This window comes from Lissotriton helveticus, chromosome 10 (genome assembly GCF_964261635.1).
Source record: "Lissotriton helveticus chromosome 10, aLisHel1.1, whole genome shotgun sequence".
Taxonomy (NCBI): Eukaryota; Metazoa; Chordata; class Amphibia; order Caudata; family Salamandridae; genus Lissotriton; species Lissotriton helveticus.
The window spans coordinates 28806011-28832527 of record NC_136071.1 but is presented as its reverse complement, the minus strand read 5'-3'; the positions used below and the strand labels follow the sequence as shown (position 1 = coordinate 28832527).

The 26517-nt window shown below is 49.5% G+C and overlaps 1 protein-coding gene across 1 annotated transcript in view; it reads right to left on the bottom strand.

Annotated features, from left to right (window-relative positions):
* PLXNA3 (plexin A3) overlaps nt 1–26517 on the bottom strand; it is a 560833-nt gene that overhangs the window by 22508 nt on the left and 511808 nt on the right. Inside the window, exons 22-28 of the mRNA XM_078664651.1 lie at nt 21762–22018; nt 21564–21630; nt 20432–20578; nt 8709–8871; nt 1194–1297; nt 986–1082; nt 392–582 (exon numbers count right to left, since the gene is read on the bottom strand). Coding sequence (XP_078520777.1) covers nt 392–582; nt 986–1082; nt 1194–1297; nt 8709–8871; nt 20432–20578; nt 21564–21630; nt 21762–22018 — 1026 coding nt within the window. The remainder of the gene's footprint in view (nt 1–391; nt 583–985; nt 1083–1193; nt 1298–8708; nt 8872–20431; nt 20579–21563; nt 21631–21761; nt 22019–26517) is intronic.

The window sequence follows — 26517 nt, the reverse complement described above, 5'->3', positions numbered from 1 at the left end:
CGAACAGTTCAGTCAGTTGACAACAAACTGTGTCTAACTAGACATCAGAGCTTTGAACATGAACGGGACGATTTAGTCTTTTATCCTTAAGGGGTTGGTCAAGTAAGAATCATGGATAGCAACGCTTGCTCTTTACATCCTCTGACGAAGATGTTTTTACAATTCTACACACACTTCTGAAGCCATGGAGATGTGTTCCTCCCCAATGTGGTTGCAAAAGGGATATTAAAAATCCTGCCAGAGTTGTGCTCAACTTAGTAAATGAAAGGCTCTGAAAGGGAAGCATCCAAGTCATTCAGCGAGCATTGGGGTGCGCAAAACTAAATCACAGCGCCGGTCAGCTAGGAGCTCTGCTTGAAACCTTCAGTCATGTTCCCAAGGCAGGTCTTACTTTGGTAGCCAGCAACCTGGTCAGGTAGATCTCGGACACCATCTTGCTGCCGCGGTCGCCTTCCTTGTGGTCACTGTGGTCGTGGTTCTTCACCAGGTGCCAGAGCTTGGTCCCCGTCTCCTGGTCTGGCGTGATCATAGGGGCCCGTGAACGCAGACTGTCCGGGCTGCTTGAGGTCCGCAGAAGGCTCTCTACAAGAATCAGACGGTGAACACAAAATCAGTGGACATATCGCAGCACCAGGGAACAAGCCACTCGCCATTAGTATGTGTTCAGGTGCACACCTGGAGAGACAATCTATGTTAGGAAACAGCCTTTACATTGCAGCTCTAACCAATCTGTGCCTTAACAACGCGATCCAAACCACAAATGTGTCTGTACAACGCATTCCTTTACCACGCAAGTCATTACAACAACTTGGTTCGGACCTTGGTGTTAACGTGTGCATGGTAAACGCATGCGCGGTTCCAACATAACATGCGTGGTTCCAACATACATTGCCACTGTTGTGATACAGTCAGCCTTACCGATCCACTGTTACACAGAGATCCAGTCCCTGACAAATAACCAGCCCTTCCTTCCGTGCTGACTTACCATATCGGCTGAGCGACCGGGTAAAGGTGAAGGAGTTGGCAATGTTGTAGGCAGACACCTGTTTAGGAATAAGAGCGACGCAGGAGCCATCTGTAACCTGTAGTGAAAAAAAGACATTTACAATTTAGCATTTCACTTGGTCACTATGACGATGCTGGAACCCCGGCAACCACCCACAAAATCACCATAAATGCCAGTGTAAACCCACCTGGTAATGTGCAAGGGTGTTCAGTCGCTTCCAGTCACACTCTATCTTTGTGGTAACGTCTTCGTCCTGCAGGATAATGCGAGTGATACGCCCCTGTCGCCACTCTGATGAGAGAAAGCAGAGGGAAAAAAATCAGTGTTAGAGACCCATAGTCTACGCGAGATACAGCATCATCTGAAATTGCACTTTTGGGTACAAGAAACAGTGATGGTCTCTTACAAAGATTCTTCGATGCTGCTGTCCTTGGTGACACATGCTTGCTAGGAATACTAATAATAATCCAGGGTGGTTCCACAGCACATTTGTGTGCACTGGCAGCCTTTAAGTAGCCTAACCTCGAGATTAAAAATGAAGAGCTAGATATACATAGACTTGAGTTTGTGATTTCCTAATAGCGATTCATTATTAGGTAATCACAGATATGTACAACAGTGTGTTTTACACGGTTTGAGATTCCCAGTGGGTCACAATTAACCTACCTCATTAATATTCATGGGGTAGGTCGCTATTAGCAACGCATTGGGAATTGCTAAAAACACAGATGATGGCCTGCTAGGAACAGCTGACCACCATGTCTATTTTTGCTTTTGAAATAAAGCAACTTTTTTTGTAAAAAATGCAGCCCGTTCTCCTTAAAGGGGGACTAATGCCTGCTCTAAAAAACATTTGTGCGTGCATTCACAAAGGGGTAGGGGTCCCCTGGGTACCCCTACTTGTTTGTAAATGGGTTTCCAACAAATTGAATTTGGTGGTAAAAAGCGAATGTTGTGCGACTGCATTGCATCTCAACCGGTACCATTCTGCTTCTCATATGTGCATCCTGATGCAATGACGTTTTGACATGTGCACTGCTGCTTCTATTGATCTGCACCTTTCCCACACTATGAGGTACGGACGGGACAAGGGCCAGGAAAACATTGAATGCGACCTTGATTAGGTAGGAGGCCACTAAAATTGGACACGGATACACATTTTATGTCATATGATGTAATTGAAGATCTTGGAGGGAGCACCAGAGAGCAGCAGAAATGAAGTCTCACTCTCTTAAATTTGGTCTTTTCAGTTTCTTTTAACCTTCTTAGTGACACAAATGTTAAGACATCAGCCAACGCGTTTCGTTCCTGAAAGGAACTTCATCAGGGCTAAATATTGCGGGTGATAATATTTAAAACATTGAGTTCAAAGAATCCAAGTGTATATGGAACACTAGACCCCACAATAGGGGTAGTGGTAGACTTCAGTCAAATAGTTCTGTAGTGCCTTCCTGAAGACTAAAAATTGCGGAGCAGCCCATAGCTGAAGCAGCATTGCATTCCAGGCCTTCGCTGCGACTAGACAAAAGCTTGCCCACCTGGTTCTGGCTTTGGTAACTCCAGGAACACTTACTAACAAAGCTTCAGATGATCTCAACTGCTGGGCAAGCGTCTATTTCTGAAACTTAGCCTAAAAATATCGTGGACCTAGGCTGTAAGCTCGAAAAACCAGGCACCGCGCTTTAAAGTTTACCATGTGAGTCATGGGAAGCCAGTACAGTTTCCCTGGTGCTGCAGAAGAGGACAGCTCCAGAGGAAGCTGGAGAGACAGTTTGGCTGCCATATTCTGAATTATTTGCAATGTGGCGAATACAAAGGCAGATGATTCCAGACATTGCAAATGACACTAGTCCACTCTACTTAAAATAGTGGCTTGAACTATTAAAGGGCAAGTGTGTGCTGGTAAACCAGGCACAATCTTGAGAAGAAGTCTTGTCAGTAGAAAACAAGAGGAAGAAGACAGTTCACATGACCGGCGAGAGTCATTTATCATCAAGAAAATCACATAGGCTATGATCTGTGGTAGCTGGAGCCATTGTGGGCCAAATTACTCTGGCCAAAAGCTGGAAATAGGTAAGCAACTGTGGGCTTACCAAATATAAGAAGAATCGCCATCTTATCTGGATGACATTTAAGGCCAGTTCATCACTGCCTGCAAGCAATTTAGAAAAATTGAACAGGGCACTGGGATCAGAGCCGGACTCTTCCAACGAAAGGATCCTCTGCATAGCTCATAAGACTAAAGTCAAATGATCAAATAAGTAGGGCCAATCGGCGGACATATGGCGTTAACAGCGCGAGGTTTAAAGAAGAGCCTTGCGGTACTCCCTATTTTAAAACCTTAGACTGAGAAACAAACGGCTGTAGGCAGACTGCTTGCTGGTGTTGTGAAACATATGATTTACTCCACTCCAGAGCTCCAGCTTGTACTCCAGTCCCTCTCAGCTGAAGTAGCAAACTCTCATGGGAGACGGTATCAAATGCTGCGGACAGAACAAGCAGCGCTCGGGTAGGCTACCATCCACAGATCATCAGGCAGAGGCCAGCCCGGCTCCATACTGTGACCTGGTCTGAAGCCAGACTGTGCGTCATTAACCCTTTCCTTGCTGCCATCGGCCAATGGCCGTCGCGAGCACTACCTTGGTAGTGCTGCGAATGTCCGTTGGCCGACGCGGCCCCGCCCACATAATAGAACGCCCCGCACCGCGGCGAAATTATCGCAGCGGTAAACAGGTTAAAGAAGGTTGGTGCTCTTCGAGCACCATGACGATTCCTTCTTCACCCATTTCTCCAAGATTTAACGGGATAAGTGAGTTATTAAATTGGGTGGTAATTGCTCAGTATAGCAGGGTCTGCTGTCGATTTATTTTTAGTAGTGATACCACCATGGCTTTTTACCAGGCCTGATAAACATCTGCTTGAGGCATAGATATACTGCCCATCCAATGTACTTTGTCTGCCACCATTAGGACAGATTACAAATGTTAGGAGTGATGGGATCAAACGAAGAGATGGGTTTAGAGATGTGTACAACCTCCCCAACTGCCACAGGAGTAAATTCAACCAGTTTAGGAGAGTCAGAGCCAAGCTCCACTGCCCTCTCATCCAGCGTAGTCCCAACAGCCATAAGTTGGCAGGGTATGCTCAGACGTGAGTCCCTTGCTCACTTTGCCACTGGATTCAAGCAAGCCTGGCTGAAGACGGCTGTAATGCCAGAAACCGGTCCTCAGAAGCTTGTTTCCGGTCCAGGGACGGCATGGCTTGGCAGTTCGGGCTGGACTGTTCCCATGAGGCACAGGGTCAGACTGATTTGCATATGGCCACGTCTGAACTGGGGTGGCAGAGTGGGGTAAAGAACGGTGATGGATTAAACCCAGATCTTTTGACTGGGTGTGAGTGTTTGATTGATTCAGATGCTCCATCCATCACCACCCCCTTTTGTACCAACAGCCACGTTAGACAAACGGGTGCAGAAATCTGCGATTATCGAGATTTTTTTTCCTTTAAAATAAGTTGTCGACTTATTGAAGAGCAACTGCAAATGCTCTATAGTTTGTGATATGCAGTCAGGTAAGCTAAGGATTTAACTCCTCAAAAAGCTCTTTATTAGCATTGCAGGATTTTAGTATTTCCTCTGCAAAATAGTTGCTATAGCAGATAAAATCTGCTGTTTATAGATTTTAATCTATTTCCAAGTTCGAAGGATCATGGGCTTTACGCTAGCTCTGTTCTATATCTTTGCAGTACAGCACAGCTACTTCCAGGGAGTTATGTCAAAAGAGCGGAGGACAGGGCGGTGCTGAGTTTCAGGGGAGCCAGTGGTAGCAGAACCTGTGAGTAGCCCTCTCTAACCAAGTGGTCAAGTCTCGTAATCCTGATCCAAAGAGGAGTTCGAACAAGGAGGACCAGTAGATTATAGAAAGCTCCTAACCTTCTCCAAGTTGGTTCTGGAACTGACTTACATTACTGTCTTTGTCCTTTGGGATTTAATTTGCTGATACCCATCTTTTATCAGGATCTGAACTTCAATTAAATCTTGGTCGGCCCGGACCATTGACAGGATCTACCCACAACCGATACAACCCTGCCTTATATTTCTTCCCTCAGAGCACAAGTAGAGTCTGCCAATCCCACTACTTGTCCAGGGAAGAGATCAGTAATGACCGCCTAGGAGAACTCCGACACACCTAAGCGTGTTCCACAACTTCTGCATGTGTGCGATTGCTGTGCCTATGATGGATTACATAGCTCAGCGTTGATGCACTTGCAGATTATTTACATTAGGAGTATTTACTCCTCCTGTGTTTGGATGGTACAACATCTACCATAGTACTGTAATAAGTTTAACTTTGATCATTTAATATTCTATTATTTCCAATAGGACACTTTCCTAATGACATGATGATCCATGTAGTTGCCTGACAAACAGGTCAAATTCTGCGTTAATCCTCATTGCACTATGGCACAGTACACAATTAGTTGGTTATTGAGGCACAGCCAGGTATAGGTTTCCCACTTGGTCCTGGTGAAGCCCTCAGACTGTCGAACACCTCTGTTTAGGGCAGAAACATGTTGACCTTTTCATGTGGGAAGTGTACTAATTAACCAAAATATCCCATCCGCATTAGATTTTAATCTTGTGGAGGTGTCAGAGACAAATACATTTAACTATTTCAACTTACCAAATGGTAGTTCTAAATCCCCTCCCCCACCTTGTGACACAGGGGATACACACACATTAGCGAATGGACTGAGGTGGGCAAGGAATTGACGTGAAGATGAAGCATACCGTCGAGCGTGAGTGAGGATACACGGCCTATTTAGGTACTACAGGTTGGTTTTCATTGCGACGCCTTGGCAATTGAGGACAACCTCCCCTTCACAAGAGTGGCACAGCCTTATGTGGTGTGTCTTGACCGTACGAGGACATACAACGTGTTTTCAATAAAGAATTGCAGCACTTGAAATGTCTTATTCTACTGAACACCAAATGAGCTTCGGTTGTGGCAGCAAATACTATAGGGGTGCCTCAACTGAGGACGACTACATCTACACCTGTCGCTGTAGTGTCTGTTCAGCAGAGCATGAGGGAAAACCCTGGAAACGCCCAACGCAGAGGGAATCAAATGCATCTGCAAAGGACAAGAGTGTTCCGCGGTCCTTCTCGATGATGGGGAAAACTATCTAGGGGCGGTCCATGACATCACGGGGAAAGGGACACACGCAGTGTTCTCCTCAATGACGAGAAGAAACTCCAAATAGTATTCTTCCTAAAGTTCTTGGGGATCCAATTCCAAAGATGTAAAATAATACAATCACTACAAAATAATATGCACTATACGGCACTTTACTACGCGTATTTCTGGCCTCAGTAACGTTTAAAGCGACAGCACTGCACTTTAATCTGTGAACCAATGATTCTTGTTAACGCCCACACCGTCAATTTTAACCACTGTACAGCATTTTTTAGCACTCGTTTTATTGATTTTGATGGTGTACAATACCAGTTCTACAGCCTTTTTTAAAATGTTGCAATGGTTTTTAGTAACTATGCAAATAAAATAAACTTGAAACAATCAAACATGTGAGTTGCGGCAGTGCCCAAGGGTGGGGGAAAGCACTACGCTGTCAGCAGGCATGTGCCTCTCGGTGAACCAAGGACACGGTTTCACCTCGTCTTCGTCATCATCTGCGCTTACAGACTGACAGACCAGACTCTGTGACTTACACCTGGACTCTTTGCATGTCTCTCCTTGGCCCCTAGGCGAGGAGGCCTTGCCTTTGCTCTGCCCTGCTGGTAGTGGTAGAAAATCTGAGACAATCCCTAGACCAGGGAAAATCAGCAGTCCTGCTCTTGCTGGATTTGAGCGCCGCATTTGATACGGTGGACCATCAAATACTACGCAGAAGGCTTTCAAATATTGGGATTCAGGGCATGGCACTCGAATGGTTGTCTTCATTCTTGAATGAAAGAACGTTCCAAGAACAGGAAAATTCCACTCTCTCCAAAACCTTGTTGCTGCTGTGCGGCGTTCCACAGGGATCAGCATTCAGCCCAACCCTTTTTAATGTGTACATGGCGCCCCTTGCCAAGATTGTGCATGAATTCGACACATCCATGACCTCGTATGCCGACGACACGCAGCTGGTTATCTCCCTGGATCCAAAAAATAGTAGAGACGGGGAGAAGCTGTCCTCCTGCTTGATAAGAGTCAAAGAGTGGATGACTAGAAGCTGTCTAAAGTTCAATGGGGAGAAAACAGAGATAATATGTCTCGGAAACATATCAAAACCAAGGCCCATCATAGATTGGCCGGCCTGCCTAGGTAATCCACCTACATCCACAGAAATAATAAAAAGCCTAGGATTTTGGCTAGAAACAGACCTCTGCATGGCGAAACAGGCCAAGAAGGTTGCCGTAACCTGTTTTGGACTACTGAGAAGCATACGGAAAATCCTGGAAAGGGTGCCTATACGGCTCCGGAAGACTGTGGCCCAGTCTCTGGTCACATCTCGACTAGACTATGGAAACTCACTGTTCTTGGGGGCCCCAAAATATGTCACGCACAGATTGCAGGTAACACAGAATGCAGCCGGCAGGCTGCTATGTAACGTTCCCACATGGGAATCGGTAAAAAAGCACCTGGTGGGTCTCCATTGGCTTCCCATAGAAGCAAGAATAACATTTAAAGTCTTGATCATCCCTCACAGAGCACGCCATAATAAAGGTCCGGAAAAAATTAGGAAGTTAATATCTCCTTATATCCCAAATAGGCGGCTACGCTCCAGCACAGTGGAATACCTAATACAAACAAAGGCCAGGAGGGAGAGATGGGGGGAAGATACTTCTCCCATCTGGCTCCCAAACTCTGGAATTCCCTGTCGTTGGAATACAGACTGATAGACAGGGAATTAAAGTTTCGAAAAGCGATCAAGACCTGGCTGTTCAAGCAAGGATGTATGTCACTACAACGCATTTTTTACAACGCACCATCCATTACAACACATTCCATTACAACGCATGCCATTACAACGAAAATTAAAAAACGACATTTACAACGCATTCCATTACAACGCATAATACATTTACAACGCATACCATTACAACGCATAACATTACATTGCATGTTTAGGTAAGTGTTGGATAGTGTAGGGGTAACAATTACTATTCTAACTCCAGGGGGGGCAACAGTAGGGTAAGTGTTGGATAGTGTAGGGGTAAAAATTACTATTCTAACTCCAGGGGGTGCAACAGTAGGGTAAGTGTTGGATGGTAATGTTATGCGTTGTAATGGTATGCGTTGTAATGACTGCGTTGTTAAAGACATGCGTTGCAGTGGTGTGCGTTGTAGTGTCATGCGTTGTAATGGTTGCGTTGTAATGGCATGCGTTGTAATGGATGTTGCGTTGTAAAAGTTTCGTTGTAATGGTAGTGCGTTGTAAAAGTTGCGTTGTAAAGGTTGTTTCCCTTCAAGCAATATCTCCAAGTAACGGTTATCCTACTCCGTTTCTGATCATACAGCGCTGGGAAGCCTCAGGGCAGCAATGCACTCTACAAATCCCCTAATAATAATAATGTCAGCCGGAGAGTTGGAAATGTATCTTAAAACACCCTGTGGCACTGAGTTTAGAGTTCCCTAGGATGTGAGCCGGCGCCATAGCGAGGTCATGCAAACCACTGTCCCCCCTGGTTCCCACTCACCCAGGTCCATGTCTTCCGCCTTGGGCCGCTGGGAGTAGGGGATGCCCTTGTAGCCCGCGTCCAGCAGCTTGTCCTTGGCCTGCGTCACCGTGTCGCAGTTCAGCACCTTGACGGGGATCTCGGTGCTGCTGTCCGTGTTCTCCGGACACACACAGTTCAGGGTCTGGAGGAAGAGCAGAGGGAAAAGCACAATGAGACGGCGGGGTCTCAACCATCACCGAATACCGCAGTCAAATCACAAGCAGGACGAGGGAAGGAAACAAGCCCCCCCCCCTTTTACTTTTCCCCTCTGGTGGCACGTCTACTTTGATCTACTTATTTTTTATTTTATTTTTTCAAAAGAGTTTTATATAGCACGAACTAGACCCGAGACATCGGGTATCAGACCGCTTTACATAGCACCAGTTTCGTTACAGAAGGACACATTCATTTTTGTTAGGCACGGGGAGATTAAATGATTTTCCCAGAATCACAGGATGTTGAGCTGTGTTGCCGGGACTCGAACCTGGTTCCCCAGCTCCGAGGTTGGCAGCTCTGGCCGTAAGGTTACATCCTCTCCCCCTCTATCTGAAGTGCAGATGCTGCTGCCCTGTCCTTTCCAGACCGACTGAAACAGAAAGCTCACCCTCCCGAGAGAGCATAGACCTTTCTTTCCCTTCTATCCCTCCGCTATCCTTCTCACTCTAAATAACTGACTAATATCCACCACTCAAATTACTTTCATATTTCACCATACTAATTCACCACTAATCCTTAATGGGTTTCCGGAGTAGCGTGCTACTCGCCAAAAAAAGCGCTTCAACACCCCATCAGGGGTTAGAAGCGCTATATGAATACAATTTATTTATTTATTTCAAAGGTTTTATATAGCACTACTGGACCCAAGAGTATCAGAGCGCTTTACAAGGATGGTGAACATAATGAGATCAAATTAACAATTAAGCGAAAAAGAGTTACAGTATGACAATGCATTCAACAGGGCTAAGGGGGCAACAAACAGAGAGATAAAATTAAGTGGAAAATGAATATTAAAAGTTAGGAGAGAGAGGGGGGTGATGAGGGGGGGGAGTGAGAAAATGAAGGGATTGAGAGGGGGGGCTATCATTCCAAATCCAAATAACTGACTAACCTATCCACCACTTAAAATTTACTTGCCTGTTTCACTATACTAATTCAACACTAATCCTCTATGGGTCCCGGAGTAGCGTGCTACTCGCCGAAAAAGCGCTTTGACGCCTCGTCAGGGGTAGTAAGCGCTATATAAATGCAATTAAAATACAATAGAGAAGTGCCTTAAAACACCTTCTGATTTTAAAGAAGAGGGCGTGCTTAGAACCTCCTCTTGACGAGCGCCCTGAGGTCAGTCCAAGGCGCTGCCCCGCCCACAGTGGCTGGGCTGGGGAAGCAGTGGCTACAAATGGCTGAGGCTGCTCCCACGGTGCAGCGACCCCCCCACCACCTCCCCCCCGGGGTGGGGGCTACTGCTATCTGCGTGGTCCTTTGAGCCCCAAAGCACTAGCCAATGTTTCATTTATTTATTTTTTATTTTATGCGTTTTTATATAGCGCGGACTTTACCCGAAGGTGTCAGAGCGCTTCACAATAGGAACAGTTACGATACATGAGGAAAAATTAAAAGTCAGCAAATTACAAGAGCAAACGTTACGCTACATGAGGCAATAGTGACAATTGTGCATGTATCAAAAGCCATCAAAATACCAGAGGTGAATCAATGCCCCTCTGTGCCCCAGGAGAGTTGTTTAGATTAATGGCAGCAGACGCTCCTGCAAGGGTGGGCTTGCAGTGGTACGTGAGACGCACGCACGCACGCACAGGTGGGTACACCCCCAGCTCAGACCGTGGGGCTTAGAATCAAAAACAGGGCGAGGCCGGAGTTCCACGGTAAGCATCGAGACAGGATGGGGAGACAGCGTTTGGGAGCGCGTGAAGCTGAGGTCAAGGGGGGGCCCGTGCACGGCGGGGGCTCAGGGTGTCTAAGGTAGGGTGACCAGAATTTTAAAGCCAAAAACAGGGACATTTCACAAAAATAGAAGAAGGACTGCAATTTTACTTCAAGTGATGAGAGCGCTCCTCAGCAGAGAATTACAGAACAGACAGTTAGAACATACATAAAATGCAATTTTTAAGCCCAGTAGCCTGCCTATTAGTTAGCAGTTGTTTCAAGAAAGCAATTTAATTATCACTACTTTGTAAAACATAAAAAACACCTCCCACCGTTTTCAGTCGACCCTCTCCAAAAACGGGGACATGAGCTAAATTTCTTGAAATTTGCTGGGACAGCTGGTTAAAAACAGGGACCGTCCTGGCAAAACGGGGACGCCTGGTCACCCTAGTCTAAGGTGGGCCATGGAGAGGGCCTCCTTCCCTTGAAAGGGTCCGGATATGTAACCTCGGAGCCGGGTGGGGGAGGGGTGCAGTGTTCTTGAGGGGCTCCCCAGCTCAGGGCTCATCTGGGGGGCTCTGGCTTCGCGCGAGGTGATAACCTGGATGGGACACCGATCGGGCTACATTCTCGAATCCCCTGCATCCGCCTAATTATACCATATAATTCTGTAACTGACAAAATGTCATTAAATGTGGCTTTTCCATGTCTTCCGAGCAGGATGAAAGGCGGCGCCGTCTGCCCGGGAGAGGGCGCCCGCGGGCCGCGGCTGCCTCGGGCTCGCAGCGCTAGAGATGCTGCGCTGGGAGGAGAGGGGCTCGCCCGGGGCGGCAATCAAAGGCCCGTTCCTCTCACCGGCCCCGAGCTCGGGGAGGCTTCGGCCTCTCGCCTCAGCAGCATCCTCTCTCCTCAGCATCCAACTCTCGCCTCAGCATCGGCCTCTCTCCTCGGCAGCATCCAACTCTCTCCTCGGCATCCTTCTCTCTCCTCCGCATCCTCCTCTCTCCTCAGCATCCTCCTCTCTCCTCAGTATCCTCCTCTCTCCTCAGCATCCTCCTCTCTCCTCAGCATCCTCCTCTCTCCTCAGCATCCTCCCCTCTCCTCAGCATCCTCCTCTCTCCTCAGCATCCTCCTCTCTCCTCAGTATCCTCCTCTCTCCTCAGTATCCTCCTCTCTCCTCAGCATCCTCCTCTCCTCTCTCCTCGGCATCCTCCTCTCTCCTCAGCAGCATCCAACTCTCTCCTCGGCATCCAACTCTCTCCTCAGCATCCAACTCTCTCCTCAGCATCCAACTCACTCCTCGGCATCCAACTTTTTCCTCGGCATCCTCCTCTCTCCTCAGCATCCTCTCTCCTCAGCAGCATCCAACTCTCTCCTCAGCATCCTCCTCTCTCCTCAGCAGCATCCAACTCTCTCCTCAGCAGCATCCAACTCTCTCCTCGGCATCCAACTCTCTCCTCGGCATCCAACTCTCTCCTCAGCATCCAACTCACTCCTCGGCATCCTCCTCTCTCCTCAGCATCCTCTCTCCTCAGCAGCATCCAACTCTCTCCTCAGCATCCTCCTCTCTCCTCAGCAGCATCCAACTCTCTCCTCGGCATCCAACTCTCTCCTCGGCACCCAACTCTCTCCTCGGCACCCAACTCTCTCCTCGGCACCCAACTCTCTCCTCGGCATCCTCCTCTCTCCTCGGCATCCTCCTCTCTCCTCGGCATCCTCCTCTCTCCTCGGCATCCTCCTCTCTCCTCAGCATCCTCCTCTCTCCTCAGCATCCTCCTCTCTCCTCAGCATCCTCCTCTCTCCTCAGCATCCTCCTCTCTCCTCAGCATCCTCCTCTCTCCTCAGCATCCTCCTCTCTCCTCAGCATCCAACTCTCTCCTCAGTATCCTCCTCTCTCCTCAGCATCCTCCTCTCTCCTCAGCATCCTCCTCTCCTCTCTCCTCGGCATCCTCCTCTCTCCTCAGCAGCATCCAACTCTCTCCTCAGCATCCAACTCTCTCCTCGGCATCCAACTCTCTCCTCAGCATCCTCCTCTCTCCTCAGCATCCTCCTCTCTCCTCAGCATCCTCCTCTCTCCTCAGCATCCTCCTCTCTCCTCAGCATCCAACTCTCTCCTCAGCATCCAACTCTCTCCTCAGCATCCTCCTCTCTCCTCAGTATCCTCCTCTCTCCTCAGCATCCTCCTCTCTCCTCAGCATCCTCCTCTCTCCTCAGCATCCTCCTCTCTCCTCAGTATCCTCCTCTCTCCTCAGTATCCTCCTCTCTCCTCAGTATCCTCCTCTCTCCTCAGCATCCTCCTCTCTCCTCAGCATCCTCTCTCCTCAGCATCCAACTCTCTCCTCAGCATCCTCCTCTCTCCTCAGTATCCTCCTCTCTCCTCAGCATCCTCCTCTCTCCTCGGCATCCTTCTCTCTCCTCCGCATCCTCCTCTCTCCTCAGTATCCTCCTCTCTCCTCAGTATCCTCCTCTCTCCTCAGTATCCTCCTCTCTCCTCAGCATCCTCCTCTCTCCTCAGCATCCTCTCTCCTCAGCATCCTCGCACGTGCGCCACGGGTCCGGGTCCGAGGCTGTGCACGTACACGCACGAGGTACCAGGACCCACCTCAAGGGTCTGATGCGAAGCGTCTCTATAACATCTCACAGTGCAGGCGAGGTAGGGGGTGAAGACTGCCCCAGGCGTGGCGAGGGGCTCTCAGTCGACAGGGTCACGGGGGGTGTTTGTCCGGCTGGACCCTGGCTGAACCATCACCACCGACGTCTCCAGACTGCAGGTGACCACGAGGTCAAGCCAGGGCACAAGTCCTAAGGAAGACAAGGTCGGATGCACTCACAGTGACGTGACATGAGACCCTTAAAATCACCCTCACTTAAAAGCCAGGGGCCTATGTTCCAAAACAAATTGACCTTATTTTCAAGCAGACCTGTGGAGCCAAAATACCAAGTAATTGCATTTGAACTGCTTTTAGTGAGTCAACAAAGTGCGCTGGCCGCGTGCTGTAAACAGGAAGCCTGCTGGGCCTGCTGCTGGCGACCTTTACCCAGCTTCAAGGCACACAGGTGCTTCACACCGGCTGCTTGTCTGCAGCAGGTAAGAGATGATAGCATCACCCCCCCCCCCTCCTGGCCACCCTCACACAGGGGACGCTGCAGGTGTGAGGGTGATTCACAAGCCTCCTGAGCCCAGGGACAGGCGCACAGGTTTGCAAAGGCGAGGGGCTGCACTGCTGGGCCAGAAGGGGGCGCCTCTGTGCCTCGGACGAAGGGGAACGGAGTCCTCGTTCTTAATAGGTGGGGGACTGCGTCCACCCGACTTGTGACCACGTCAAGTGAATGAGTAGGATGTGGGCTGTGGTGGGGGCTTCCTGTGTGAACTTCATTTCCAACAGGTTTTCAATGCCCTCTGAAGTCTGGGCCCGATTCACAGAACTAACTTAAGACAAAATCCTAAACTTACTACCATTTTGGTATTCACAGAAGGCACTTACTCATTTTGGTATTCACAGAAGTTAGGACTCCTATCTTTAGGACTCCTACACTGAGAAAAATCCTAACTTTAAGACTTTGGGTATTCACAAAAGGCATTTGGGACTCCTAACTTCTGTGAACACCAAAATGAGTAAGTGTCTTCTGTGAATGCCGAAATGAGTAAGTGCCTTCTGTGAATACCAAAATGGTAATAAGTTTAGGATTTTGTCTTAAGTTAGTTTTCTGAATCGGGCCCTCTGTTTGGAGGCATCGTCACCCCAAGTTTTAGCCCCCCCAAGGCTATATCCCGATTGCCGGGGGCGTGAGGACTTGGCACTTGGCGGGCAGGTGGAAGGAGATAGCTCGTACCACTTGCAAGACAAACATTTCACCTTGGACCGAGACGACCCTTGCCCCCAAAGGAAAGTGCTATCTGAGGGCATGGACGAGCCTTTTTTTCGGCCCAGGAGCACGGGTCTGCTGGAAGTGTACTAAAGCACTGCTGGGGATTGCTTTGAACAAAAGTTGCCAATCTCACTTGATGTAGCTGGAACACTGGGCCTAGGCGGTAAATTCCGTTCCGCTCGCGGAATTTGGGTGATTTCGTGTTCAGCGGAGAACGCAAAATTGCCCAAAATTCTGCATTCCGCGACTTTGCGAAATTTATGGCTTGTTCGCATTCTCAAAATGCGTGTTTGCGAGATATTTCCCCCGAGCACGCAAACAGCGATTGCGAACAGGAAAAAAGCATCGCGAACAAGCAATTCCGGGTGTTCGCGGAATTTCTGCGTGTTCGCAGAGATTTTTTACCATTTTGCGGAGATTTGTGTAACGCAATTACGCAAATTCTGCCCACCCCTATGGAACACAACAGCATTGCAACGTAAACGTGAAGCTTTAGCCACAATGAAGCTTAATTAAAGCCATGCAATTTTGTGGTCTACACATGGAGAGTGAGCACACGCACAGCTCCCAGCGCACTCCTGATACTCCATGATGTGCTGCGCCTCTCCCAGAACGACTGTACAGCGGGGCTCGCCGAGGCCTCCAGGTAGACCATGAGGTGCTGCGCCTCTCCCAGAACGACTGTACAGCGGGGCTCGCCGAGGCCTCCAGGTAGACCATGAGGTGCTGCGCCTCTCCCAGAACGACTGTACAGCGGGGCTCGCCGAGGCCTTCAGGTACACCATGAGGTGCTGCGCCTCTCCCAGAACGACTGTACGGCAGGGCTCGCCGAGGCCTTCAGGTACACCATGAGGTGCTGCGCCTCTCCCAGAACGACTGTACGGCAGGGCTCCCTGAGGCCTTCAGGTACACCATGAGGTGCTGCGCCTCTCCCAGAACGACTGTACAGTGGGGCTAGCCGAGGCCTTCAGGTACACCATGAGGTGCTGCGCCTCTCCCAGAACGACTGTACGGCAGGACTCGCCGAGGCCTTCAGTTACTCCATGAGGTGCTGCGCCTCTCCCAGAACGACTGAACAGCAGGATTCGCTGAGGCCTTCAGGAACACCATGATGTGCTGCACCTCTCCCAGAACGACTGTACGACAGGGCTCGTTGAGGCCTTCAGGTACTCCATGACGTGCTGCGCCTCTCCCAGAACGACTGTACGGCAGGGCTCGCCGAGGCCTTCAGGTACACCATGATGTGCTGCGCCTCTCCCAGAACGACTGTACAGTGGGGCTCGCCGAGGCCTTCAGGTACTCCATGATGTGCTGCGCCTCTCCCAGAGCGACTGTACAGCAGGGCTCGCCAAGGCCTTCAGGTACACCATGATGTGCTGCGCCTCTCCCAGAGCGACTGTACAGCAGGGCTCGCCGAGGCCTTCAGGTACACCATGATGTGCTGCGCCTCTCCCAGATCGACTGTACAGTGGGGCTCGCCGAGGCCTTCAGGTACACCATGATGTGCTGCGCCTCTCCCAGATCGACTGTACAGTGGGGCTCGCCGAGGCCTTCAGGTACACCATGATGTGCTGCGTCACTCCCAGAACAACTGTACAGTGGGGCTCGCCGAGGCCTTCAGGTACTCCATGATGTGCTGCGCCTCTCCCAGAGCGACTGTACAGCAGGGCTCGCCAAGGCCTTCAGGTACACCATGATGTGCTGCGCCTCTCCCAGAGCGACTGTACAGCAGGGCTCGCCGAGGCCTTCAGGTACACCATGATGTGCTGCGCCTCTCCCAGATCGACTGTACAGTGGGGCTCGCCGAGGCCTTCAGGTACACCATGATGTGCTGCGTCACTCCCAGAACAACTGTACAGTGGGGCTCGCCGAGGCCTTCAGGTACACCATGATGTGCTGCGTCACTCCCAGAACAACTGTACAGTGGGGCTCGCCGAGGCCTTCAGGTACTCCATGATGTGCTGCGCCTCTCCCAGAACGACTGTACGACGGTGCTCACTGAGGCCTTCAGGTTCTCCATGATGTGCTGCGCCTCTCCCAGAACGACTGTACGACGGGGCTCTCCGAGGCCTTCAGGTGGTCCATGATGTGCTGAGCCTCTCCCAGAACGACTGTACGGCAGGGCTCGCCGAGGCCTTCAGTTACTCCATGATGGGCTGCGTCTCTCCCAGAACGACTGTACGGCAGGGCTCGCCGAGGCCTTCAGTTACTCCATGATGGGCTGCGTCTCTCCCAGAACGACTGTACGGCAGGGCTCGCCGAGGCCTTCAGTTACTCCATGATGGGCTGCGCGTCTCCCAGAACGACTGTACGGCGGGGCTCGCCGAGGCCTTCAGTTACTCCATGATGGGCTGCGCGTCTCCCAGAACGACTGTACGACAGGGCTCGTTGAGGCCTTCAGGTACTCCATGACGTGCTGCGCCTCTCCCAGAACGACTGTACGGCAGGGCTCGCCGAGGCCTTCAGGTACACCATGATGTGCTGCGCCTCTCCCAGAACGACTGTACAGTGGGGCTCGCCGAGGCCTTCAGGTACTCCATGATGTGCTGCGCCTCTCCCAGAGCGACTGTACAGCAGGGCTCGCCAAGGCCTTCAGGTACACCATGATGTGCTGCGCCTCTCCCAGAGCGACTGTACAGCAGGGCTCGCCGAGGCCTTCAGGTACACCATGATGTGCTGCGCCTCTCCCAGATCGACTGTACAGTGGGGCTCGCCGAGGCCTTCAGGTACACCATGATGTGCTGCGTCACTCCCAGAACAACTGTACAGTGGGGCTCGCCGAGGCCTTCAGGTACTCCATGATGTGCTGCGCCTCTCCCAGAGCGACTGTACAGCAGGGCTCGCCAAGGCCTTCAGGTACACCATGATGTGCTGCGCCTCTCCCAGAGCGACTGTACAGCAGGGCTCGCCGAGGCCTTCAGGTACACCATGATGTGCTGCGCCTCTCCCAGATCGACTGTACAGTGGGGCTCGCTGAGGCCTTCAGGTACACCATGATGTGCTGCGTCACTCCCAGAACAACTGTACAGTGGGGCTCGCCGAGGCCTTCAGGTACTCCATGATGTGCTGCGCCTCTCCCAGAACGACTGTACGACGGTGCTCACTGAGGCCTTCAGGTTCTCCATGATGTGCTGCGCCTCTCCCAGAACGACTGTACGACGGGGCTCTCCGAGGCCTTCAGGTGGTCCATGATGTGCTGAGCCTCTCCCAGAACGACTGTACGGCAGGGCTCGCCGAGGCCTTCAGTTACTCCATGATGGGCTGCGTCTCTCCCAGAACGACTGTACGGCAGGGCTCGCCGAGGCCTTCAGTTACTCCATGATGGGCTGCGCGTCTCCCAGAACGACTGTACGGCGGGGCTCGCCGAGGCCTTCAGTTACTCCATGATGGGCTGCGCGTCTCCCAGAACGACTGTACGGCAGGTTTGCAGAGGCCTTCAGTTACTCCATGATGGGCTGCGTCTCTCCCAGAACGACTGTACGGCGGGGCTCGCCGAGGCCTTCAGGTACTCCATTATGTGCTGCGCGTCTCCCAGAACGACTGTACGGCAGGGCTCGCCGAGGCCTTCAGATACTCCATAAAGTGCTGCGCCTCTTTCACACTGGCTGTACAGCAGGAAGGCAGGGCTCTAGGCTGGCACTGACTCTCACTGACTTGTTAGAAGCTATTTGAAACAATGACAAACATTGTGCTGTTTATTCAGAGTGAAACGCAGTGCGCTGTAGCACCGCTCTAAAATATTTACAGGCTCTCCGCTTCCGACTCTCGGCCAGGTATGAATATTGCTCGCGCGGATGCCTGGAGGGGAAACATAGTTCTTGGCAGTTAATAGACCTGGTGACATTTTATTGTTTCTGGGTTAGTTCCGACCGAATCTGAAAGGTTTGAAGAGTTCGTCAGTAGAAAAAAACACCACCCCCGGTCAGTAATGCACCACGGATCAGCCAAGCTGCAGGGAGGCGCACGGCATGTATGTACCACAGAGTCACAGAGGCTCCAAGGGAGGCTGGGGCATGCTTTCTGTGGGTTCACGTGCCACCTATGTACCATCCCACAGGCACCCTGGCTGCAGGCAATGCTCACGGCACACAGATGTACGAGTTACTTATCTTCGGTAACGATGTATCTGGTAGAGACGTTGTCTAGCCGCAAATTCCTAAACTTAGAATACCCCCAGGCGTCAGACTGGATCCCGAAACATTTTTGCAGCAGCACCTCTGCGCACTGGGGGACGGTGCCACGCGACCCAGCCCTGGCATCGTCCACGGACATGACATCAGCGAGTTCATATAAGTCGGACATCTACATACCATTGAGGCACCTTGGCTAAAGTGGAGCACAGCGGTATGGAGAACATGTGATAATGGAGTCACTTACGTATGTGCCACAGGGACGCTTGCGGCACCAGTGGAGCTCAGGGTGGCATGACCAGCATGGCACAATGTAGTCAGCCACCTACCACAGAGGTGGAGTGGCACAAACAGTTTATGACGCTGTTTTCACCCTAGCACTATCCTGGGGCAGAGTGGCACAGAGATCAGTGACAACATCCTGGTGCTTGTACTGCCAACACTGACTGGCCATCAGCGAGAGCCATACGCCCATGCCACTGGCAGCCTGGGCAACCAATATATGCTGTGCCAGGCTGCCCAGAAACAAGACACAAACAAGACTTGATAACGTAAAGTTCACATAAAGGAAAGGCAAGCAAAAAATAAACTAGACGAGAAAAGAAGAAACCTCATGGCTTGCAAGCAAAGCAGAGCAGATTCCTGCTACCAGGAAACGTGGCTTTTGGGTTAAAATTGCCAAAACCGCTGAAGAAAACAGAATACAAAGGAGTACTAGAATGGGACAAAAATCACGTGACAGGAAGATATAGAGTTCTGCCTGCAGGCTGTAGGGCAAGTGAAAGAATCTGAAGGCAAGGGGTATCAAAAGGATGGCATTGAAAAATCTACAGCTGGTGACACCAAACTGATGGATCGAAAGAAAGTCTATTCTGTAATCGTTCTGCACACCCCTGGATGAAGCTGGAGGGCAACAGAAATCACTAATCACACATTCGTGTCTGAGTTTAACCACGTAAACTGATATTTGAGTATACCTTGACTATCAGCTACCCAGACGGACATTAGGCATAGTTCTCCTCATCTCCACTTTTTGTCTCCCTACGCCCCCTCCCTCCGAAGAACTACTGTTAACTTTGTTCTTTTTCCTGTGTTCTTACTATGCTATTGTAACAGATGTAATTTGTAACTTGTAACACAACGATCCTCATGTAAAGCACTCCGGGTCTAGTCAGCACATTATAAAACTCAAATAAATAAATAAAATACCAAAGCATAGCGCCTGCTCAGTGAGTCTCGTCACTCTGCATCGGAGCACTACACATCATCGATGCAGGATAGAACTATGTGTGTGCACCGAGCTCCGCAGCTGGACACAGCACACCTGTCACCTGGAGAGTGCCCTGGGGGGCAGGTGTCCCGGGGGCACCTTCTGATCTTTGGATAAAGCAGCTTCTATACGTACCAATGACGTAAATCCACTTCCATTATTCAGCGCACAGCCCATGTCTCACTGGCACATACATGACCACAGGGCAGCGCGTTTGTTTTTTAAACACAACAGTGGTGACATAGGCTGTTCTGCGTCATTAAATTCCTCTTCTTTACTCACTACTCACTTTCGTATAGTAACAGACCTAAGGTGCGAGTATCTTAGGTTCTCTGTAACCGAACCTTAAGAAACCCAAAGTAACATGCATTAAGAGGCTACAAACCTTACGTTATGTTATGTTAATGAGATTTATTGAGCACGCGAATACCCGAGGGTGTCTTGGCACTTAATAGTAAGAAGACGGCAAAGCCTGTGACAGCGCATGGCTGATACCAAAGGCCATACCATCTCCACCCCAAAGCCTTGTCCCCTCCTCTGCGAGGACTCACCAACGTCTTGTAGTCGATCTGCTGCCGGATGAGCTTGTCCTCGCTGAGCGAGTAGCGGGCTTCGCCGGTGATGGAGTCGATGGGCCCTTTCTCCATCTGCTGCTTGATGGCACAGTACAGCATGAAGAGAGGCTCGCCGGCACACTCCTACAACGGGGACATGGGAAACAATGTGTAAAAGAAGCAGCAGCGAGCCCTATAATCAGAACCCCGAGCTGAGGGACAGAGCCCGAGCTCCCTGAACCCATCATGAACCAGGGAGAGGAGGAACTCAGAACTGAGGGGTAAGTACTGTCTTACTAAACTCACCATCATAACCCACAAACAAGACAAGCTTTAAAGGTGGAGAGCAGGGCCTGACCTCAGTGAAGGCTACCATCAAACCTCAAGAGAAGACAACCCCTAGAGCTGAAAAGATAAGTCTGACCCATCTGACCGCTACCATCATAACCCAGAAACAGGACAAGCCTTAGAGGTGTGAAGCAGAGTTTGACCTTGGTGAACCCTACCATCATAACCCAAGGAGAAGACAACCCCCGGAGCTGAAAAGAGAAATCTGGCCCATCTGGACTCTACCATCATAACCCAGAAACCAGACAAGCCTTGCAGGAGACAAGCAGAGTTTGAACCTGTAGAGATAAACAGAACCTAGACCTGAAGAGCAGGCTCAGGCACCTGACGACCTCTTCCCCATCGCAACCAAAACAGAAGCTAAATCCTAGTGGTAAAGATGAGAGTCTGACCCTGCGGATCCCTTTCATCATAGCCCAAAAAGACATCCCAAATGGCTAAAGGAATAGTAGTGTGATCATGCTCAGCTCCGGGGAGCTCAGGAGAAGCTCAAACAGTTTATGTGTTGGAAGTCTGATTATACCGAGCGACCATCATAATCCCAAGAAGACAAACCCCAGAGCAAAGAAATGCCGTGAGACTATCACTCCAAGAGCCCATTGTCTCAATCCTGATAGGTTAATCTAGAACTGCGCTTTCTATAGACTCCTAAGATGCACTGAACGCCATTCCAATTTCACTGGCATTTGGGATTTTGTTAGCCACTGGATTTTTCTTATCCTTCGCCCTGCAAAACTGCCTTCCCTTTGTCTCTCCCTCACTCTTCGAATCAAAAGCTCACCTTGAGGAACCGGTACAGCAGGAAGGTGAACCAGTTTGTCAGCATCTTCTCCGCCACGGACTCCGTTCTGCAAAGAGGATGAATTTGGTGAAGACGTTCCCTTTAAACTTCAATGCAAAGAGCCTTATTTATCTATACTAAAGATGGGCTAATGATTCTTTGAAGAATGGTTCAGGAATCCTAGGAGGTATTTCTTACCTGCGGAGGAGCAGCTTGGGGTGGTTTTTGTTCTCCAGGTTCTTCTCAATCAGGTCTGAAAGCAGCTGCTTCAGCACCACGGTGGCATATTCCATCCTGCCTTGCAGTGTCACCATGGTGAGAGATGCCACGTTGCCACGGTCCCGCATGGAGAAGCTTCGCTGCGCCTCTAAGGTGTGGATGAAGGTTAGCAGGAAAACCTTATTGTTGAGCAGCTGCCCGAAGAGCCGGAGCGCCTTTTCTACATTCGGAGGAGTCTAAACAGAAGCAGGAAGAAGGAGAGAAGGCAATAGTTATAGGCACTTTCATGGATCACATTTGGTTGGACATTTGTAGACACTCACTCACTTTCACTTGACCATAGATGGATGCCCACATCAACAATTCTAAAGAACGAGCATCTTCAGGGGCCAGAAGATACTCTGAACACACCCAATGACTAGACGTGAGACCCCCAGAACGCCAACATAACGTCCTACTTCTTTATTAGAAGAAGCAACTTGGTTTCCTGCAGAGGGTCACACCTTCTCCAGCTTCTAAGTACCATGCTCATTTCCCTTCAGTAGTAAAAGGAGGATAACGCCAACATGGAATACTCCAAAAAGGCGAGGTCAGGAAGCGGCTTGATTCTCTGAAGACAACACTCATGGGTCACCCCTCACCACTCAGAAGAGGGGGATTCTTTATATAATGATGCTACTTTATGCAAGGGACTATCACCTCCAACATCAACCCCGAAGGCTACAAAGTTGCCCTACTGTTCTCGCTAGTTTATTTATCTGTTCATCAAATAAAGTATAAGCGCACAAGTTGAGCCCACAGAGTCCTGCAGGTGCTGTACAGGGAAGCATAACCAACGGACAGAATCAACAAGAAAGAAGGCAGAGTCAGTACCAATGAAAGGACATCCAGCGCCAGAGCCGAAACAAAGAGCAAAGTTGTCGAGCATTTATTGCTGAAAAGAAGGGGCAGAGTGTTTCTGCCTTTCGGATGGGGAGTCGTCTATTCAGGTAAGAACTCTTTCTCTGGAGAACTTCGACTACCTGAAATGATCACAGGGTGTTGGAGGGTCTGACGAGTGATAGCCATGAAACCTGAAAAGGCAGCATCCCATCAAGAGATGATCAATGCAGACGGGGAGGTACAACTGTAACTTCTACCACAGACACAAGCTCGACGGCACGCCGCAGCACCTGGGCGAGAGGAAGTGGTGGTGCAGACTTGGGGAAGCCATCTACTACTGCGTTTCCACACTGCGGTGCGATGTGACAAGCACTTGGACCACAGCATTTTAACCAGTGGCTAAAAACCACATGATGCCCTTTTATGAGTAGAGTCAGTTTGTACTCAGTTGACTCCTAAATGACAGGGGTTTGATGGCTCAAGTTCAACGCTTAGTAGAACACAAAACCTAAAAATCACACTCGAACAGCTAAGAACAGAGTGCCACTTAGCTCTGCAAGCTTCTCTCACTAATACCAGATAGTACATTTGGAATTATGGATTTGCAGAGAGTGCGGTGATGCTTTAGATCTATTGGTGAAAAGGACTTCGGGCCATAATATCAGTCGGTAACGGTGAAATTTGGTAAATTTCACCGTTACCGACCGGTATTTAGGCATTCGTGATGTAGGGAAGGGTTCGGTATTAAGGAATCGGTAAAGCCGATAGGAATGAATGGGTAGGTAGGTATTCCTTATTACCGATTCGTTAATAAGGAATATTAACGATTCGGTATTTTTTACCGAATATTTACCTACATCACAAATACCGAATTCTTAATTCCGAATCGGTAAAATTCGGTATTAAGAATTCGGTATTTGGCAATTACCTACATATGGCCCTTAGTTGGAGTTGTGGGTGTGAATGTTCTCAGGAATTTTTGTAAGAGACCCAGGATAGGTCCCAAGATAAACTTTACTGCTTTAAAAAAAAAACCACCAAAAAGTAAATGATAATCCACTGAGTGACTGCACACTGGTTTCTCAACTGTGAGTAGAAGCCTTGGTATCTAAACCATGTTGGGAATATAAATTGAAAATCTAAAAGAGTTGTCTAAGGTGGGATTTCAGATTTGCAGCACTCTCTACTGAAGCTCTGTCCGTCTCCAGATGTGTTACATTGTTTGTAGTCCCTCTGGAGGAAGGCAGACAGAACATAGGAGGGGGAAGGAGGGTTGTCTTTCAAGGTAGAGTAGTTCTTTGCTTCCGCTCAGAAACAGTTGATTACTTTGTTTCCATTGAAGTGACCAGCACCAACAAAATGCACCCAAGTGGAGTTGTATTTCCAGATGACGCAGACAGGGCCGAGACGTTTCTTTGAGAAAGTTGAAAGGGGTAAGGTTCCAGGCAAGAGACCAGAGTTAAAATATTTTCTACTTGAATTCATAATATGTTTTGCTGCAAAACCTTTCCTCCCTTTGTTGATATATTCCATAAAGGCAAGCTGAAGTTTAAGAATGCACCGCCTCTGTCCTGGGGTCGCGGAAAGGAGGCTTCGAATCCACGGAGGCAAACCTGTGAAGGAACACACCGGTTCCAAGACAATGCGCTTGCTTGTTGCATAGTTCACTGTGAAACGCCTGCAATGGCAGACGTGTTCAAAGTACTAAACCTGTGGTGCAAGGGTGGTCCTTAGAAGGACCAAGGCCATAGTTAAGAGTGCCACCCATGGAACGGGCAGAGGAAAAGCATGGCGTGACGTGCTGCAGCAAATTATCAGACAAGCTTCCTTAGTCGACGGTGGTGCTGTATCTTGGAGACAAATCTATGGAATTTTATTCTGTAGCAAAAGAATTCAAGGAGTTTCCAGAGTATTCGCCCAGAACTTACTCATGACTAGGCCTAGGCGGTGAACTTCTCTCCGTCGCAGTGTTTTCTGCACTCCGCGGAGCTCGCGGGGTGCAGAAAACTCTACTTCCCGATGTGCAGCAGAGTTTTTTCCCTGCTCGTGATCGCAAATGGTAAGTTCGCCACCGCGAACAGTAAGTTCGCAATCGCGAGCTGCCGCTCAGATAGAATTTCTACCCGAGCAGCAGAAATACAACCACAAACTGCAGTTCACACTGCACTCCGCCACTTGCGGAACTTCGCAGAGTTTTTTTCTAACTTCGCACAGTTCGGCGTAGCAAAACTCTGAAAACTACACCCAGACCTACTCATGACTACATTTATTTAGAGGGATCCTTACTCACGACTGCCCCTTTCCGGGGGGACTACATTTTAGGGACACATTTTAGTTCCGCTCTGCATATTATGCAAAGAAGGAAAATGAAAACTTTATTGCTATTCTGGTACTGAAACTGCTTCTCGTAAAAGGCTAAAAAATAAGTCACCAGCTTAGCAGATTGTTAAGATTATTTCGCTCTCACACGGTTACTGAATATGAAGAGGTAAGTTACAGAAGAACTAGATATAGTGCTTATCAAACAGTTGAGGAAAAAGTAGGTCATGTCCATACCTACCAGTGTACGCTGGTTGTGTGATTCACAATTAAAACACAGACTAACCCCCTCAAATCTGAATGAGCGACGCTTTGTGGATCTGTCGGTCTCCAGGAGAGCACCCATCCATATGGATTCTGGGGGCGTGTGGTGCTGCCCGTGTGTCCTTCTTTGAGCATGTCTCTGTAGAATGTGCCTCTTGAGATGAAGTCTTTGCAGTAACCGGCCATTAGCCTTCTTGACGATCAAACCCAGAGAATTTGTAGCCACCGGCCAGTTACGGCTCGTACACAGGAATAGGGCTTCTTAGAAGACACTATTTATGCCAGGAAATTGAGTGAGCTCAAGGCCTATCTGAGCCACACAAGTTCTGTCAACATCTGCCACTTTGAGGGCACCTTAGTGGCATTCTTGGGCATGACAAATACCCCATAAATAGAATACCATGAAATTGTTGCGATGGATTTTTGTATCGTATCGTCATACTGAAGATTCTTTTAGCGCTCATCCTTCGACCCAGAAATCCGCCTTTGAGGAACCTCAATCTAGCAGAGCCCACGAAGACCCTTAAAAACCGCATGTTTCCTTGAGAGAACAAAGGTATGAGATGTTCTACTCGCCCTGTTGCCAGTGGTGGGTACTCCACTGTGGACCTTAACACAGAAGGCATATAATCACCAGAATCATAAAATCTTACACAATACTTTGCTAGAGAAATCCAAAGGCCTTCTCCTGCTGAACGAGAGGCTCAAGGGCTTGAGGGAGAATGCTGCAAGGGGTTAGGATACTGGTGGCTTCTCAAGGGAACATTTATGCTACTGGTCTGTCGGTGCACACGATACATAATAATCAAAATATAACCACCCTCATTTCTATCATGCACTGCTCTGCGCCAGCGGTACAAGCACATCCAACCCCCGCAGGAAGCTCTCATGTCCTACCTCAAATGGACACCAGCTCCTACCTTCTGCCCACGAGTCTAGAAACTGTCACAGCGCGTTCTGCCCCAGAACGACAAGATTATCACCTCTTGCCGTGCAGTGTTCTGCCTGAAAGGTCATCCGAATCGATAGAAAAACAAACTTCCCCCATCTCTAGGACCAGTCCAGTCAGCATAAACTGGGCAAGAACATAGCCTACAACATCCACTGTCGCCTTCTCGCACCACAAGACCACAAGAGTGATCTGCCCAAGAAAGACAAGGACATCAGCCAACCTCGCCCCTCAGTAAGAACCGATCACCAGTGCTCGGCTCCAGAACGACGTAAACTTTGAGCAGCATGAGTGCGGTGACCGGGCAGTCAAAGCCACCAT